The sequence below is a fragment of the Phodopus roborovskii genome, unplaced genomic scaffold (assembly GCF_943737965.1).
Source record: "Phodopus roborovskii unplaced genomic scaffold, PHOROB, whole genome shotgun sequence".
NCBI lineage: Eukaryota > Metazoa > Chordata > Mammalia > Rodentia > Cricetidae > Phodopus > Phodopus roborovskii.
The window spans coordinates 438,899-454,975 of record NW_026125506.1 but is presented as its reverse complement, the minus strand read 5'-3'; the positions used below and the strand labels follow the sequence as shown (position 1 = coordinate 454,975).

At 49.7% G+C, this 16,077-nt stretch overlaps 1 protein-coding gene across 2 annotated transcripts in view; it reads right to left on the bottom strand.

Moving 5' to 3' along the window:
* The window catches only part of Galnt9 (polypeptide N-acetylgalactosaminyltransferase 9), a 63,212-nt gene extending 57,522 nt beyond the window's left edge, over positions 1–5,690 (bottom strand). For both annotated transcript variants that reach the window (XM_051176393.1, XM_051176395.1), the window contains exon 1: positions 5,449–5,690. In XM_051176393.1, the coding sequence (XP_051032350.1) occupies positions 5,449–5,689 (241 nt within the window). In that variant the 5' untranslated portion in view covers position 5,690. The remainder of the gene's footprint in view (positions 1–5,448) is intronic.
* Between the last annotated feature and the right edge of the window lie 10,387 nt (positions 5,691–16,077).

Here is a 16,077-nt window from a genome sequence, read left to right as displayed (position 1 = left end):
CCCCATATCTTTGGAAGTTGCAGCCCCAGACTCAGCCAGACTAGGCTCACTGCTCACAGGGAAACAGCATGGCAGTGTGCTCCAGCTTTGTGTCATGTAGTGCTTGTCGTACGGAAGCCCATGGGTCCCCACGCAACTGTGGTCAGGTGTAAGTGTCTTTCATGAAGACCGGTATCCAGAAAACTATGCAGCCCATCTGGGAGGAGCAAAGTAGAGCCAAATTGCTTCCAACTGAAGAAACTATAACCAAAACCATAACTGCTCTAAGAGTTATGCATAGCACAGAGAGAATGGCAGCCATCACACACACACTGACCTGCCTAGCTATGGAGCCAGGACAATACTCCACTGGGATAGTCACTGTAATTATTTGTCAGTAGTAGGCAGGCTGTAAAAGTGGGAAGGGTGGGTGGAGGCCAGCCCATCCAACCAACTGTAGCTGTTTTCGCAGCTACCAACAGTCTTGTCACTTCCGTGGACCATGTAGGACCATATACTCTGAGAAGGGGTTAAAAAAAACAAAACAAAACAACAACTAATGTGATTGAGCAGAGAAGGCCACCTGGAACAAGCACCGAGACATTTTGAGAAGTAAAACTTGCCAAGGAACAAGAACACTTCTGCTGGCAATTATGTTCCCTACAAGTGGGACATCCTTCGTATTTCTCCAATGTGCAGAGAAGTTACAGGGGCCCCTCTCTGAAAACTAAGACCCATGCATAGCCAGAGGCTCAAGGGGATGTATGCTGGACCTGCCAAAGGAGACAACGCCAATCCCCAGGTTGAGCCCCATACCCTGCTCCAACCACATCATCTTCTTTCTCCTCTGCCTGTTGCCACCTGTCTTTGGTCACCTGCATAACAGGACATCCAAGAGATATGATCACTGACCTCAGCTGGGGTTCTAAGGACACAGCTGCACTCTGAGCATAGGGCCAGCCATTGGGAGGACAGAGATCTGGGGCATGTCCTGTCACACCTGACACAGCAGCAGGTGGTGAACTATCACATTCCCCAGCCACAGCATCAAGCTATCCCTAACTCCAACACCTTGCCTCTGGCTCAGTCCTCACTTCTCTGAAGCCAAAGGTTACAAGGGAAAGCCACACCATTGCTCAACATTCCTCTCAGCCATGCCTTCCTTCACTCTGGCCTCTGTTCCAGCTCTAAGGCCTTTGTAGATGGTAGGTAATTCATTGTGTCCAACACAAGATGGTTGGGAGTACTGCTGCTCACCAGCAGTGCTGGCCTTGCTATCATGAAGACAACACAGAACTCCTGCCCTTTGACAGCTGCCTCAATCTCATCACCTGGCCTCCAGCCCATCCATCTTAACCCTAGATTGGGGCTTCCGAAACCTACATCTAAAGCTGTGCACACTCGGACTGGGCTGCAGGACACTTCTTGGCAGGAAACAGACAAGAGCTGAGTAACCCAGGGATTCAGCATGAGAATAATCATGCCGCCGCAGCATGGCTCGCTCCACATTCCCTGCATCCCCTTCACTCAAGCTGCTTCCTTTGAATCTTGAGAGCTGTGCAACAGTGTGTGACCTACCACAACACTTTTCACCCAGCACATCTGCCAACAAGCATGGCAGTGGAATACAATGGCCTAAAATAACTTTGTTCTCAGCCAAGTGTAGTGGCACATGCCTTTGATCTCGGTACTCAGGAGGCAGAGACAGGTGGATCTCTGAGTTTGAGGCCGGCCTGTTCTACACAGAGTTCCAAGGAGGCCAGTGCTATGTACAGAGAAACTGTCTTTTTAAAAAAAAATCAAACTTATTCTATCAAAAGCAATGTGTAGCTCAAAGAAATGCCCACTTACTCAAATATACATAGGTGTGCTACCCTGCCAGGGTGTCAGGCCCTAAAGATGGAAACACAGACAAAACTATTCACTTAAGGGGACTAAAGAAGATGGGCATGGTGGCACACTCCTTTAATTCCAGCACCCAGGAGGCAGAATGCAGGTGGACCTCTGGGAGTTCAAGGCCACCCTGGTGCACACAACAGAGAAACAGGATATCAAGGGCTACACAGTAGAGAGAGACCCTGTCTCTAAACACCAAAAAAGGACACCAGTCTTCACAGGTGTAGAGGGGCAGTGGAAGTACTTGGTCAAGAGAACCAGACTAGAATTCCAGACGAGAGCAAGCAAGTATTTATAAAGTAGATAGACACCATCTGTGCTAGGACTTCAACGGCCGGCATCTGGGTCCCACGTTAAGCTCTTCTGGTTTGTTTTTAACTTGACTTTGTGATGATAACGGAAATGCAGGTCCTGCTCATTCTCCAAGCAGCTAAATGCAGGTCCTGCTCATTCTCCAAGCAGCTGCCGCCACCAACTTCCTGTAGAACCCTGGCAAGTCATTCCATTTCCCGGCTCCTAGTTTTTCTGTCCCAACCATAAGGCCAACCACAGCTGTGAATGTTGACAACTGTAAGGCATGGTGAACATATGTAGACCAAGGCACCACAAATTAGAGGGGATTAACAAGCGCATGTGCTCTGGTGTTAGCAGTGACCCCTCACCCTGCCGCACCTTCCATGCCTCGTTCCTCCTCAGGTCACCGGGCACACAGGGAAAGTCGGACCACCTCTGAATTTGGGGCAGAGCCCAGCCCTCCAGGGAGTCACTGAACCAAATGGTTCCCCCCACCATATGGAGCTTTCAGTAGTAGAAGACTGTTCCTCCACTCTGCTGGGACATCAAACCAGTACAGACAAAAGCCTGAATTCCCACCCACCCCAATCACTAGGGGAAAAAGGTTGAATTCCTGCCATCAGATTGGAAGCAGCACCAAGCTTGGAGGATTTCAAATTTACTGTTCCTGAGAGCCTGGGCCAGCTTTGCTCACACAGCCATGGGCACTAGGCTTTATGTGCAATTTAAGGTATTCGGAGGATGAGTTTTTCCCATAAACATTTTTTTCTTGCCTTTGAGCGCTGGATTTAGAAGCAATTCTCAAGCACATCTGAGAGGGAGCGCGCACCCTTTCCCACAAAATGCTCCCTCCCAGTTCTATGAGCCTGAGCCCACACTGCACAGGGGTGCTCTGCCAGGGTCAATAAGACATGTCATGAGGTCATGGGGCCAAAGAGAATGAGGAGAATAGCATATTCAGCCCCAACAAAGCACCCTCCTGCACCTCCTGACTCAAAGGAAGACACCCCTGGCTCCCTCCCCAGGACTCCACGTCATCTCCCCACCCAGGAAACAATTCAAATGGAAAGTCCAGGTAGATATAAGTGATTGCTTCCTCTTAGTGTTTAAATGCAGTTAAGCTCCAGGTAGAAACCCTTGGGGAATCAAGCCCACATCTCTAGGATCTAAAATAGAACAAGCTGCAGCAGAGAGACCAACTTGCGTCCTCCAGGAAGCTCTCATGGCTCTCCTCCATGCCCTCAATCAGAGGATTTGAATCAAGCCTGGAGTGGGACAAAGGTACCTAAACGACTTTCACTTAAACACGCAGACCTGAAAACTCTGAGCTCTCCCCTTCAGGGAACCCACTTGCGACTGATGCTAGACTTGGGCTTTGCCTATCTCCTAGGACAAATATTGAGCGATTAAACTCTGCTAAGCACATGAATCAGAGGAAGGCAAGGCTGTCTCAGCACAAAGAGAGGAGCCAAGGAGAAAGGAGGAGAGACTTACTGAGGGTGGAGGAAAAGCATAAAGGACAGGTGAAGAAAAGGGGATGGGGGTAAGAAAGGAAGAGAGGTAGGAAGAAGCCAGCAGGAGCAGGGAAGAGAGTCCAGAGGAAGGAACTTCATTCTGCCCATGTCAATATCAAGAAAGTCGACCAAGGATCCCAGGTGTCCTTCCACCAGATTCTGGCCCCTCTTGTCCTTGGGGAACTGGGGACGGAAACAGCTTATGAGGCCGGCTTGCCAGCATGATGTTACACAAGCTCAAATGGTGCCAATGTTTTTATATAACCCTCTGGTTCACCCCATAAAACAGACCATAACACCCTGGCAAATACACTTCAATAAAGCTCCGTGCTATTACGGGACCCAGAGTCTTCCAGAAGATGAATCACACTGGCGGCGTGGCCAAGCTACCGCTCCAACTCAACTTTCTTCCTCTCTGCCTTCAGCTGAGAAGCCACAGAGCTGGTCAGGACTGCTGCGGGGTTCCAGGAGCTCGGTGGGTGGTGAGAAACCCCTCAGGAAGTTAGGGTTTTGTTATCATGAGGACACGTGAGCTGCCTGTATCCCCAGGTGGCACCTGGTCCCTCTAGGCTGTGCTCAGAGGTACGCCTGGAACCCATTCTCTCAGGAGTCCCCAGGTGACACCCTTCACAGCAAGCAGGCAACTTATGACCTGAGCCCTGCTGAAGAGATGCCCAGCAGGCAGTGCCTACTGCAGCTAGTTCCTAGCACTTGCAGAAAGAGGTTCTCTAGGGCTGCTTCTGCCAAGAGCCATGCAGAAGAGGAGAAACCTGCTGGTGCTGCAGGCTTGCACCAACTATCTCTTTCCTGAAACCTAACAGAGCTGTCCTTGGGGACAGGGATGATGTATTCATCTTGCACTCAACATGCAACAGCTTCCCCATCTACTGTGACCTGCTGTGACCCAGCTGAGCCCTCCCCCCACCTTTTCCCTCTTGGAAAGTCAAAGAGGCCACCAGAAGTAGACACTCCCTTGCCTCAGGGTTTCCCAGGCACTGTGACCTCAGTCCATGTGAGCACTTGGCTCCTATGTGTCCCTGCCTGACACTTGACTCCATCTGTCCACACAGCACCAGTGATATCTTACGCTTCTCCCACAACACTTTCTGCAGGAGCTCTGAGCATCCTTGAAAGAGGGCTATCCAGGGCAGAGGTCACAACTTCAATGGGCAGGAACCCTCTGTGCCTTGTAGTGAGCAAGATGGGGTCAGCCACTTTAGAGGGGCACAGTCACCCTCTCCTCCCGTTTCTTCAGGGAGGGAGGAGTGAGTCCAGTCTAAACCCACAGCTTGGAAAGATTCCCTGGGTCCTTGCTGTGGACCTAGGTGTCACCTCCACCCTCACAGCTCTATCAGGTGCCCCTGGTCCCAGGCTGTGAACCTAGGCACTGTCTAGACGTCTCACTGTGGATCTAGGCATTGCCTGAGCCCCTCGCTGCCCTCCTATCAGCTCCTTAAAGGCTCTTCCTTGAGAAGTTTGACTACTCTTAGGTAGTAAGTTTTGACTCATTGTGGGGAAGGCAGGGAACAGTTCCCAAGTGTTCACGGGATGAGTGGATGGTGCAATCACCTTATCACTGCCCTCTGCCAATGAAGGCCTCCCAGACTCCTTGCTACCTCCTGTATTCCCTCTGCAGGACCCAGAGTAGCTTCTACCCTGGACCCTGGAAGATATTGTGGGATGGGTTTGAGCAGCCACTCCTGGACACAGAGATATCCTGACGCAGGATCCTGCCTCCCTTCCATCCAGGGGCACCCTGGCTCACCATTTAGCTGGTTGTAGACCACCTCCTCCAGATGGTCCAAGCGCTGCAGGATGGCCTCGCGGTCCGCCAGAGTACTAGCCTTGGAGAACCGATTGCGCATCCGGCGGTCGGCGCCTCGCACGACCTGAACCAGCGCCTCAGAACGGTCCTGCAGGCGGCAGTACACCGAGAAGAGGATAATGCCCACGAACACCAGGATGTTGACCGTCAGCAAAGTTTTGATCTTCCTGGCCACCGCCATGAGCGCGGCTCGGACCGGGCCGCCTCACCCTCCAGGCATCCCCGGGGTCCCGGGGCCGCACGAGCCTGAGCGCGGCGGGCCGCGATGGGGACCATGGGCCGGGCAAAGGCGGGCGCTGTTCCTTCAGCACCGCCACGCGGGCTCCACGCGCCAGGCCGCCGCGACCCGCCCTTCTCCAGCGCGCAGAAACCGCCCGGGGCTGCGGGCACCGGGCACCGCCCGCATTGTCAGCAGGACCCGCCCGCCGGGAGCTTCTGGGGCCAGGAGGCGGCGCAAGGCCTTGGCTGCTGCGTCCCTCTCCTGCGCGCCTCGCTCGCTCCTGCGCGCCCGGTTCCTGCGCGCCCGGCTCCTGCGCGCCCCGAAACCACGGCGCCGGTGCGCAGTGACGCGGCCTGCGCTCATCAGCATGCACGCGGCGCCTGCTGCCCCGCCCGCCGCCCCAAACCGATCCCGCGCTCCACCCCTAGTCAGGATAGGCCCGCCAGGAGGGAGGCCCAGAGCGCGGCACCACAGAGAACCCCGGACCTCCCTCCACACCCCGGGCTTATGTCAGGAACTAAAACACACACTTGACCCCTATTGACACGGTGCCTTAGGGGACGCTGGTCAGGACTGTGCTGTGGGTGTAAACCAGGGTGTGGTGGGGTGCCTTTGTGCTCAAAGGAGTGAGTCAGAGCCACCTTGATTTGCCTGTGGCCAAACCTAATCTTGTTGGCTGTCCTCTGGGACCCAGAGAAAAGAAAGGAGGGTAGAGGAGGCTGGAGACTGAGCAATCAAACCTATTGCAACATCAGGACCAAACAAATAAAAAAAAGCAAAGCTTGACCGTGCTGCCCAAGTCCTCAGAGCTCAGGTGCACACTCGCCCAGTAAATAAACAAACAAAAACAACAGCAACAACAAAAACACCTGCCTCTCCTTCCACCTCTAAATTTAGCTGGAATCAGAGACGGAGAGATGACAGAAGTCATACAGCATGGGTTGTTAACCGGGATCACAGGATGTGAGCTCCTGTATGCCTGGTTACCACGGTATCAAAAGTGCCCGAAACGATTTCTGACACGTAGCTGGTGTTCGGAAATATTTAATGAATAAATGATGTAGCATGTATTAGGAGTTCACTTTGTGATGGGCGTTTCACATAGAAAGAAAAGGTCCCTGAGACTTTGTAGCTTTTTGGTTCTGCATGTGAATATGTGTACATATATCCATGTGTGTTGTGTGTGCATGTGCCTGTGTGTCTACATATGCACAAGTGTTTGTGCATGGGTATGCATATATGTTATGTATATGTACTTGTGTTTGAGTTCACATGTGATTCTGTGTTCATGAGTCTCCTTTGTGCTTGTGAACAAAGGGTGTGTGATGTGTCTCTATTTGCTGCACATGTTTGTGCACATATGTGGTGTGTCTTCATGGTGTATATGCACACGAGTAGTATGTGATTTGTCTTCATGTGTGTGTACATATGCATGCATGTGCTGTGTCCTTATGATTATGCATTGTGCAATGTGTTTGTGATATGTGTGTTTGTATGTACCCATGTGTTCGTCTATGTGCAGTTTCTGTTATGCATGTGTGTGTGTGTCTGTGCTGTACTTGCTCCCCTTCGGGGGGCAGTGGGTAGAGACTCTGGTTCCTGGTTCAGGTTCTCTCGTACACACTACCTTCTTTGCTGGCCAGCATGTCCTGTGTAGCTTGGAGACATTCTTCCTCATAGTGGAAGGAGCGAAAGTCACACTGCTTCTCTCCTGAATAAGCCTTTCCTTCCTTTTACAGAAAATATGTCTTGGGGGCTCAGAGGACACTATCAGGAAGGCCCCCAAGCACTGGGTCTGAGGCTGGCACTCCACAATCACTCACCATAGAGATCATGCCTACCGAGATGGAGCCCAACACACCCCACACCTCAGGGGTCTTGGACAGCAGAGTGACTCACAGACACTAGTCTCCTAAATTGTCACCCCCATATCCCTCATTTGATATAATGTGTTGTTCTGTGTGTAACACACCAGAGTCTGTAATGTGTACAAGTTTGCAAGGGTAGCCTTTGAATCACAGAACAGAACTCACACAGATCTGAGTATAGGCAGCGTTCTCAGCTGGGATGGCTACGAACTGGCTGTTTCTGACAGTAATGGGACGGAGGTGGAAATGGGTATAGCCTAACTTCCCACCAGAGAAAACTGAGGCTTCAAGGAGAATGTATCCATGCCCAAGGTCATGCTGGCAGGGAAGCCTCGGTCTGGATTTAAGCCCAGACAACTTGGCTCCAGAATCAAATTTATTAGCCACTGATGTTCAAATAAAAAAAATCAAAACCTTTTCATTATATGTTTATAGAAAGTGATATGAACGTGGTTCATGTGAATACCCAGCAGCCGGTCCTGAGTCAGTATTTGGCTGAATTCCATTGGCAGTGTGAGCACACAGAATCCAGGTGGGAGCAAGAGGAGACTCGTCTCAAGGTCCAGCCTGTGTTTGCTGGCTTTGAAGGAGATGCCGAGTGCTTAGTGTTGACTGCAGCCTGCAGCCTGGGGTCACAGGGCATGCAAAGGCAGCATGTTGGGGAAATGCACTTGTCCCCAGTGCCCTCTCCCACTGTGTTCCTGCCTCAGTAAGCAATGCCTCCTGAGTCCCTGAGTCTCCGTGGGCCACGGAGACATCATGGAAGCCACACAGTCATTCTCTGGGTACAGGCTGAAAGAAGAAAGGGCAGTGGGTCTTCAGGGTGTGCTTAGAGAGACACTGGGGTCAAACTTCAGGGAGATGGGGTGCTGTAGGGCTGCTTGGCCTCAGTAGTCTCCCACAATTTTGCACTGAATATCTCTCAGCCAGCCAGCTCCCTGCTGAGCCACACACAGAAGCTGAGTCACTAATTCAGCTCTTATAGGTCATGGAGAGAAAGGAGTTCCCACTCAGTTTGCCCACACCACACCCATGACAGACCAGGATTAACATGGGAATGCAGTCTACTTCTGTAAACTCTTCTACAGGTGTTACAAAGCCATGTGGGTATCTCTATACTTACAGATCAACACTACTGGGGAGCCCTGGGATCACCAAGCTTCCCACAGGCTTGCTTGTGTTTGCTTTGGTGGTATTTTACTGAGGTTTGGCAGGAGCAGATGTGTGAACATGAGCTGAGGTCCCTGGCTCAGGACAGATGTCACATGGATCATGGAGGACATGTGTGGAACTCAGGGAGGCAGAAGCTCCAGGCTGGGCTCTATGTTTCCCACAGCACCTATCACAGCTGGGCACTACCCAGAGCCACCTTTTACCTTTCCCTACAACACTGGCTGGGATAGGAAGAAATCTACTAGCTCCACTGAGAATTACACCAAAATACTCACAGCCCGACCTATATGGGCCACAGAAGAACAGTGTTCTAGGTCTGTGAGCAGGTTCAAAAAGCAGAGGGGGCCTTGCTCAACTCAGCTGGGGACAAGTACGTCAGAACTCTATACCTATGGTGTGTGGGTGGATGCAGAACCTAGACAGGTGGCTGACCATATATGCTGAGACAGCTTATACCTCCCAGCAGCCCACTCCTGCTACTAGAGCAACCACACGCCTGGGATTGAGGTCAGTACTGATATTCATTAGTATATTAGCATATCATAATAACTAACAGGTACCAAAAATGTGTCTTCAGACAGAAACACCCAAACTAGGATCACATATGGCAGGTTGGTGAAAAGGCCATACCAGAGACTTGAAGAGCAATCAGTTCATGGGCACAATAGAGATAACTCCCGAGGATGCCGAGAACACAGACCCCAAGGACCCCCCCCACACACACACCCAAGGACCCCCCCACACACACACCCTTCATGACATCACTTCAGCTCCTGGATCCAAATATGCCTAGAGTTCTCCATTCATTGCACGACTTCCGGTTATATAAACCAATATATTTCCTCTTTTGATTAATCTGGTTTGGGCTTAGTCTTTGCTGTTTACTAATAAAAGCTGCCTTACTAACTCCAAATCCAATTTAGCCAGAATGTCAGCAGAAGGTGGGAAGTAGAGGGAGAGATCTTTCTTCTGATAACTCCCCAGGCATCAGAGAAGGACTTTCGTGGACTTTGCAAGGATTGTAAAGCCCACTGCCTAGACAGGCAGCCAGGCTCAGCATGTAGGACATATTGGGAGACTGAAAAGGGCAGAGTAGGGCTCTCCCAGGCCATCTTTCCCTGTCTGCATAATGATATTCACACTGTCTCTCTCCATCTCCCCTCCTGGTAATCTTTTCACCCTGGTTTCTTCCCGGAACTCCCCAAAGATAAGCCACAAAGCACAGCTGTCGTGAGGAAGATTCATAGCTCGACTGTATTCACGTGTGCCGTCCTTTCATTTTATTTAGTACCTAGGAGCAAGCTGGTCCCGAATCACATTTATGCATTCTTCGTAAATCAGCTGGCTTGGAGAAGCAGCACCTGCCTTTGTGTCCTTGGCCTGCTCTCCGAGAGGGGTGACAAGTGCCTGGAAGAACATGCCCCGTTCAGAGCTCAGTGATCAGGGGTGTCTGGGAGAAGGAGCTTTGGTTTATCAACGATTTCTAGCTAACATCTCCACCTAAGGGTTACAGGATTCTCTCATTGCCTACATCCACATGGCTCAGATGCAGCATCCTACAATCGTTAAGCTCATAGGGACTGGACCTGCAAGCCAGCATCTTTCTCTGTGCTTGGGGAATCCCAGGTTCACCATACCGGTCTGCTCTCCAGCATCAGATTCCAGCCCCTGGAGGTACTATGTGCTCTCTGCCTCTGAAGACCCTCCCTGTGTCCTCCTCGCCTATTTATAGAGAAGTAGAAGGAGTCTTCGAATTTCAAGATGAATGTATTGTGTCTTGTAGCTTTTAAAGAGGCCTGGGCATCTTCCTAGCAACAGCTGAGAGAGAAGGAACCTAAGGCTTGTTTGTGTTCCACCCTGGGGCCAGAGGGAGGGACCACACCATGCACTTTGTCCCTTATTAGAACCAAGGATCAGGCCAGGAACCAGGTAGCCAACTGTATCCTGAGAGTGATTCTGGCATTTGTGTAGAAACAGAGAATTGTGTCATGGATGCTGGCCCCTTCCCTCGCTGGGACAAAGGGTCATCAGACTGACTGCATACGTGGGTTATATAGTGAGTTTGAAAACAGCTTGAGCTACATGAGACTCTATATGGAAGGAAGGGAGGGAGGGAGGAAGGAAGGAGGGTGGGAGGGAGGAAGGAAGGGAAAGAGAGGGGGAAGAGAGGGGGAGGAATAAAGAAAAGGAGGAAGGGAAGGGGGAGAGAGAGGAATAGGGGTGGCTTAATGCACTGTTTCAGACCACAAGACAGATAGAATGGATGACAGCATTTTCCTAAGCTATCTTCACCCTATGAATTAAATTTTAGGGGAAAACCAGAGGGTTTTGTTTTGTACCATCGACAGAAAACATTTTTTAAAGATTTATTTTCTATGCTGTGTGCGGTGCCACACGCATTAGTCCAGCACTTGGCAGGCAGAGACAAATGGATCTCTGTTGAGTCCAAGGCTAGTCTGGTTCCAGACCAGCCAGAACGACATAGTAAGATCCTGTCTTTAAAAATTAATACTGTATGTTTGTTTGTACAGGTATATGATCACATCAATGTGTGTAGGTACCCACAGAAGACCGAAGAGGGCATTGGCTCTCCTAGACCTAGAGTTATAGGTAGCCTGGCATGGGTGCTGGGAACTGAACTCAGGTCTTCTGAAAGAACAGCGAGTGCTCTTAATTCCTGAGTTGTCTCTCCAACCCCAAAGAAAAGCATTTTTGTACCTCCCCTATCTTCTATCCAGCGGTGCCTGATGGAACCGAACTGCTGCATTGGAGGTAAGACTAGGCCCATCCAGGGTCCCACCTTGGCTTGACATACCCTTAGCCACACATAAGGACACAGCACAAACCCCTGAAGACACATGAGCCCTCCTGTCACATTTGTCATTGGAATGGGCCAGCGCGGGTTTTCATATGCTGAGGCGCTGTTGAAATGACTTACAGATATTCTCTAATGTGCCCTAACCCTCTGGGCCATTATGTGGTTGCTTTACTCATAAATAAAAACACAAAGGGCCGATTTCTTTTGTCTTAACCCTTCACTGCTGTTTGGTATTTTATGTGTCGGTCACCTATGAGGTATAGTCCCCGGACTGAAGAAAATGGGTGGAATGTGAGCAGAGGCAGAATGTGGGCGTGGCTGGGAACACCCTTACTGCTACCATGTAGAGTCAGCATCCAGAGCAGACACCAGAATGGACCTGCTCATACATGTCCTGTCCATAATTCATGAGCCGGTGTCACAACTACCTCACCTGGATCACTGTTGCAAACCTGTCACAGACTCATTTTTTCAACGCAGAGGATGGAGAGATTACTCAGTGGTTAAGAGCACCTTCTGTTCTTGCAGAGGACTAGAGTTCATTCAGTTCCCAGTACTGACATTGGGTGGCTCACAATACCTCTACCTCCAACTTGAGCTGCAAGACTTCCAACACCCTTCTGGTCTCCACAGGTACCTGCATTCATATGCATCTATGCACGGGCACACACGTGTGTACACACTCATGCATGTGTGCATGCATGAACACGAGCACGCACTCACACACAGACACACAATCTTTTTTAATCTGAAAAAGGAAATTGTGCTTGATATCAGGCGCCTGCGCCAGGGCTGTGTGCTGTTCAAATTCCACCAGTGCTGGCCTGGGCCTTTGCCAACTTTCACTACTATATAATTTAATCTAATTGATCAATTAAATCCAAATAATTTTTAAACAACTCATAATAACAGTTATATAATTTCAGTACTACATATAATTTTCTTAACAACTTTATCAAAGGAAATTGCTCATGAGCCTGTGCCGTCTGCCTCGTGGGATCTGTCGCCTCCAGCATTCTTTCTTAAGTGCCTAGAAGCATGGGATCCCAGGAGAGGAGGAACCCCACAGGAAAGGAGGCAGCTGGTTGGTGGTCAGACCCCCACAGTCCCCTTGGTCACCTCTCAACACTAAGGGACTCCCTGGAAAATAATGGTTCTCTTGAGTTACATGCCAGCTTACCCTACAGCTGCACTGGGTAATGACAGCCGCTCAGACAACATTAGAGGCTTGATGGGAGCATCTAACGCTGTCCATGTGACTGTTATGGGTCATTCTGTGTTCAGTGAGTGGCTCTGTTGATACTTCTGGAAATGTCTAACTTTAGTTGAGATGCTGCACCCTCCTGCAGGCTGGCTGGGCTCAAGACCAAGACATTAGCATGGGTGCTGTTAAATTCTGCATTCTTGTTGCACCATCCCTGGTCTTTGGGAGTCACAGCACCAGAGGAAGGAGACTGTACAATCCTAATCAGAGGGCTGGGAGGCAAGGCCCTCTCCCTGGGTACGGGAGCCTTCAGCTCCAGGTAATGGGAACTGACCTGAGCAACTAGAGTGGAAAACGGGTTTATGGGAGGGTGTTACACATTATCTGAGAGGAAACAAAAACCAGACTTGAAAAAGACAGAAAATGAGACCAAGAAGCCAGGTGCAGCAACAGAAGGTTGAAGAACTGGAATGGGCATAGCTTTTCTGGGCATGGAAGTTCAGACAGGGGTGGTCAGCTTCTCTTTGGCATCATATGTCTGAAGAGTTAGGATGCTCCAAAACAGAAAACAGAAAACCCTGGAAAGTCAGGGCATGCGATACCAAGAAAAGGACCGGCAACCTCATTATCTGGCCATGTGGAACACTCCACCGTGGCCCATTCCTATGCAGAACACCCCAGTTGATTGTTCCACTAATCAAGAGTCACAGTGTCCCGGAGACAGATTCATGACTGGACTGGGGCTCCCTACCCAGCCTGCAGTACCGGGCATTTTCCCATCATGTCTTGCTGTGTGACGGCTCCTACACCCTCACACTGACTGTGACAGATGCCAATACCTTGCCCCCATTTCACAGGTATCACAGGTTAAAGATTCCCCAAAATTCACATGATATGGTCCTGCTTCCCCCAACACCTTGGAATGTGGCCTTATTGTAAACATCATTAGCTTCATCAGTTAGGATAAAGTTGTTCTGGAGCGGGATGCCCTAATCTGGTGATGGGTGGCCTCACAGAGGAAGGAAATCTGGGCACAAAAACCCACAAAAAGAAAACAAAGGGAGGTCACAGAGAGAACCACACCCATAGGCCCAGAAGTAGCCTTGGGATGGCCTGATGACCTCTGATTTCTGTTAATGAATCTTGACCTCTGGTGTCATTGTGGTCACTCTGGGAGACAGCACCAGCAGAGGAGTGCTCCAGGGCTTAGTCACTGCAAGATTAAGCCACAAACATTTAAGGCACATAGAGGGCCTGCCCCATCAATCAGAAGCAGGAGATTGTAGTCCTGCTCCACTAATCAGAAGCAGGAGATTGTAGGCCAGCATGTCACCTCCTGCTGTGCTGATGATGTCTTGGAGCCTTGTGTAGTGGTCAGAGAAGAAGGAGGGAGGGCCTCGCCTCAGAGTGAAGCAACCCTGGAGAACAGCCAGAAATGGGGAGTCACAAAGTAGGGCCCTGTCTGGGGTATAAAGGCTGGTGTCTCAGAAGCAGCATCAGAATAGGTAAGACAGGGTGGAAGGCAGAGCCCCTGTGAGCCAGGGCAGCACAGGAACTTGGTAGGTCCTAGAAATAAGTCTTGCTTCTGGCTCTGTATATGCATCCCTGATTGCCTGGATATACATAGGCCTGCATGTATGTTTTTATATATGCTTACATGTATGCTCCTGCATATATTGTGTGCCTACATGTGTATTCCAACATTGTGTGCCTGAATAGGTGAGTTGGCATAGTTAAGCCTGCATGTGTGTGCACCTGTATGTATGTTCATTTGAACATGTGTGTCTGCATGTATGTATTTTCATGTGTATCTGAGTTTGTGTGTTCCTAAGTTTGCACATACCTATATGTGTGCATTTTCATGTGTGTGTGTACTGGCAAGTATGCCTTTTTGCATGCATATGTGTGTGTGTGACTTGTCATACATATATATGCATATATATAGTATGCTCTGCCAAATGCATCTCATATGTGTGTTTATGTGTTCAGTCATGTGTTGCATAAAAAAATGTTTCAGTCAACAGCAGATTACATACATAGCAGTGGACCCATGATTACATCACCTAATGATGTCATAACGGTTCTTAGTCTGTCTACATACACTGTATATACCAAAGCAAATTGCTTTGCTAACGCATTTTTTAGAACATAGCCTGTGCTAGTTAGTTTTTGTCAACTTGACACAAAATCACTTGGGAAGAGGGAATCTCAACTAAAGAACCCCCTCCAGCAGATTGGCCCACGGGTATGTCTGTGAGGAGCTTTCTTAATTGATGATTGATGTGAGAACTTCAGAATTAACTTTGTGCAAACAGGAATCTTACTACTGGCCTCAGTGGATGCCAGCCATTATTACTGTTGATCAGAGTGTGAGCCCAGCTCCACAGGCTCAGCTGTTATATGCCTCATTCTCCTCCCTCCAGCCACCCTGTCGGCTTCATGGTCTGCCTCAGAATTCCACAACCAAGGACAAAGAGGGTCATTTACTCCCTCCAGGGCTTAGCAATGGAGAGCCATCTGTGGCTGTTTCCTTCATTGTCCCCTTGAAGGTATAGAAATGGGATCGCAGAGTGCCGGGTGCTGGTGGTGAAATTCCCAAGATTTCTACTTAAATGCAGCAACAAAGTTTTCATTAATTCTCCGTAAGTGTAAATGTTCCCACAGGCACCAATTAAAGTCTTCTGTGGAGCCGAGTTTTCCCAAACAAGCACCATTTTAATTTGAATATCAAACACTCTGCACAGCAGGGCTGCTGAGATTCCCACAGAGCCAGGCCCTGAGAGGGAGAGTGCCTTCCCTGGTCCCATTGCCCCCATCTCCTCTAGTTTTCTCTTCCTTTGGGATCCTTCTTACCATCTCAATAACCCCCACCTGCCTCCTCCCAGAAAGCGCCCCAAGACCCAGAATTCTCTAGGCCTTAGAAATATGAGTATGTGCATTGCAGGGGAAGGCTTGGAGCTACTAGAGGTTGAAGCCTTGACTAGCTTTCTAGGAACTCACAGTGAAGGGAACCTCAAGAGCCGCTGCTTTCAGTCTGTCTGTCCATTATCCCATTTATCACAGAAAAAGCTTTCCACTGTTCCCAGTAGACAAACTTTTGCCCATAAACACTTCCTCAAAAATTCAAGTTGATTGTCATTATCTATAAACTTGTGTGTGTACATTGTATATATCATATACACGCCAGAGGAAGAGGCCAGAGGTAGGCATGAGGTATCTTTCTCTATTAGTCTCCATTTTATATTTTGAGACAGGCTCTCTCCTTGTACCCCATGCTTGCCGGATG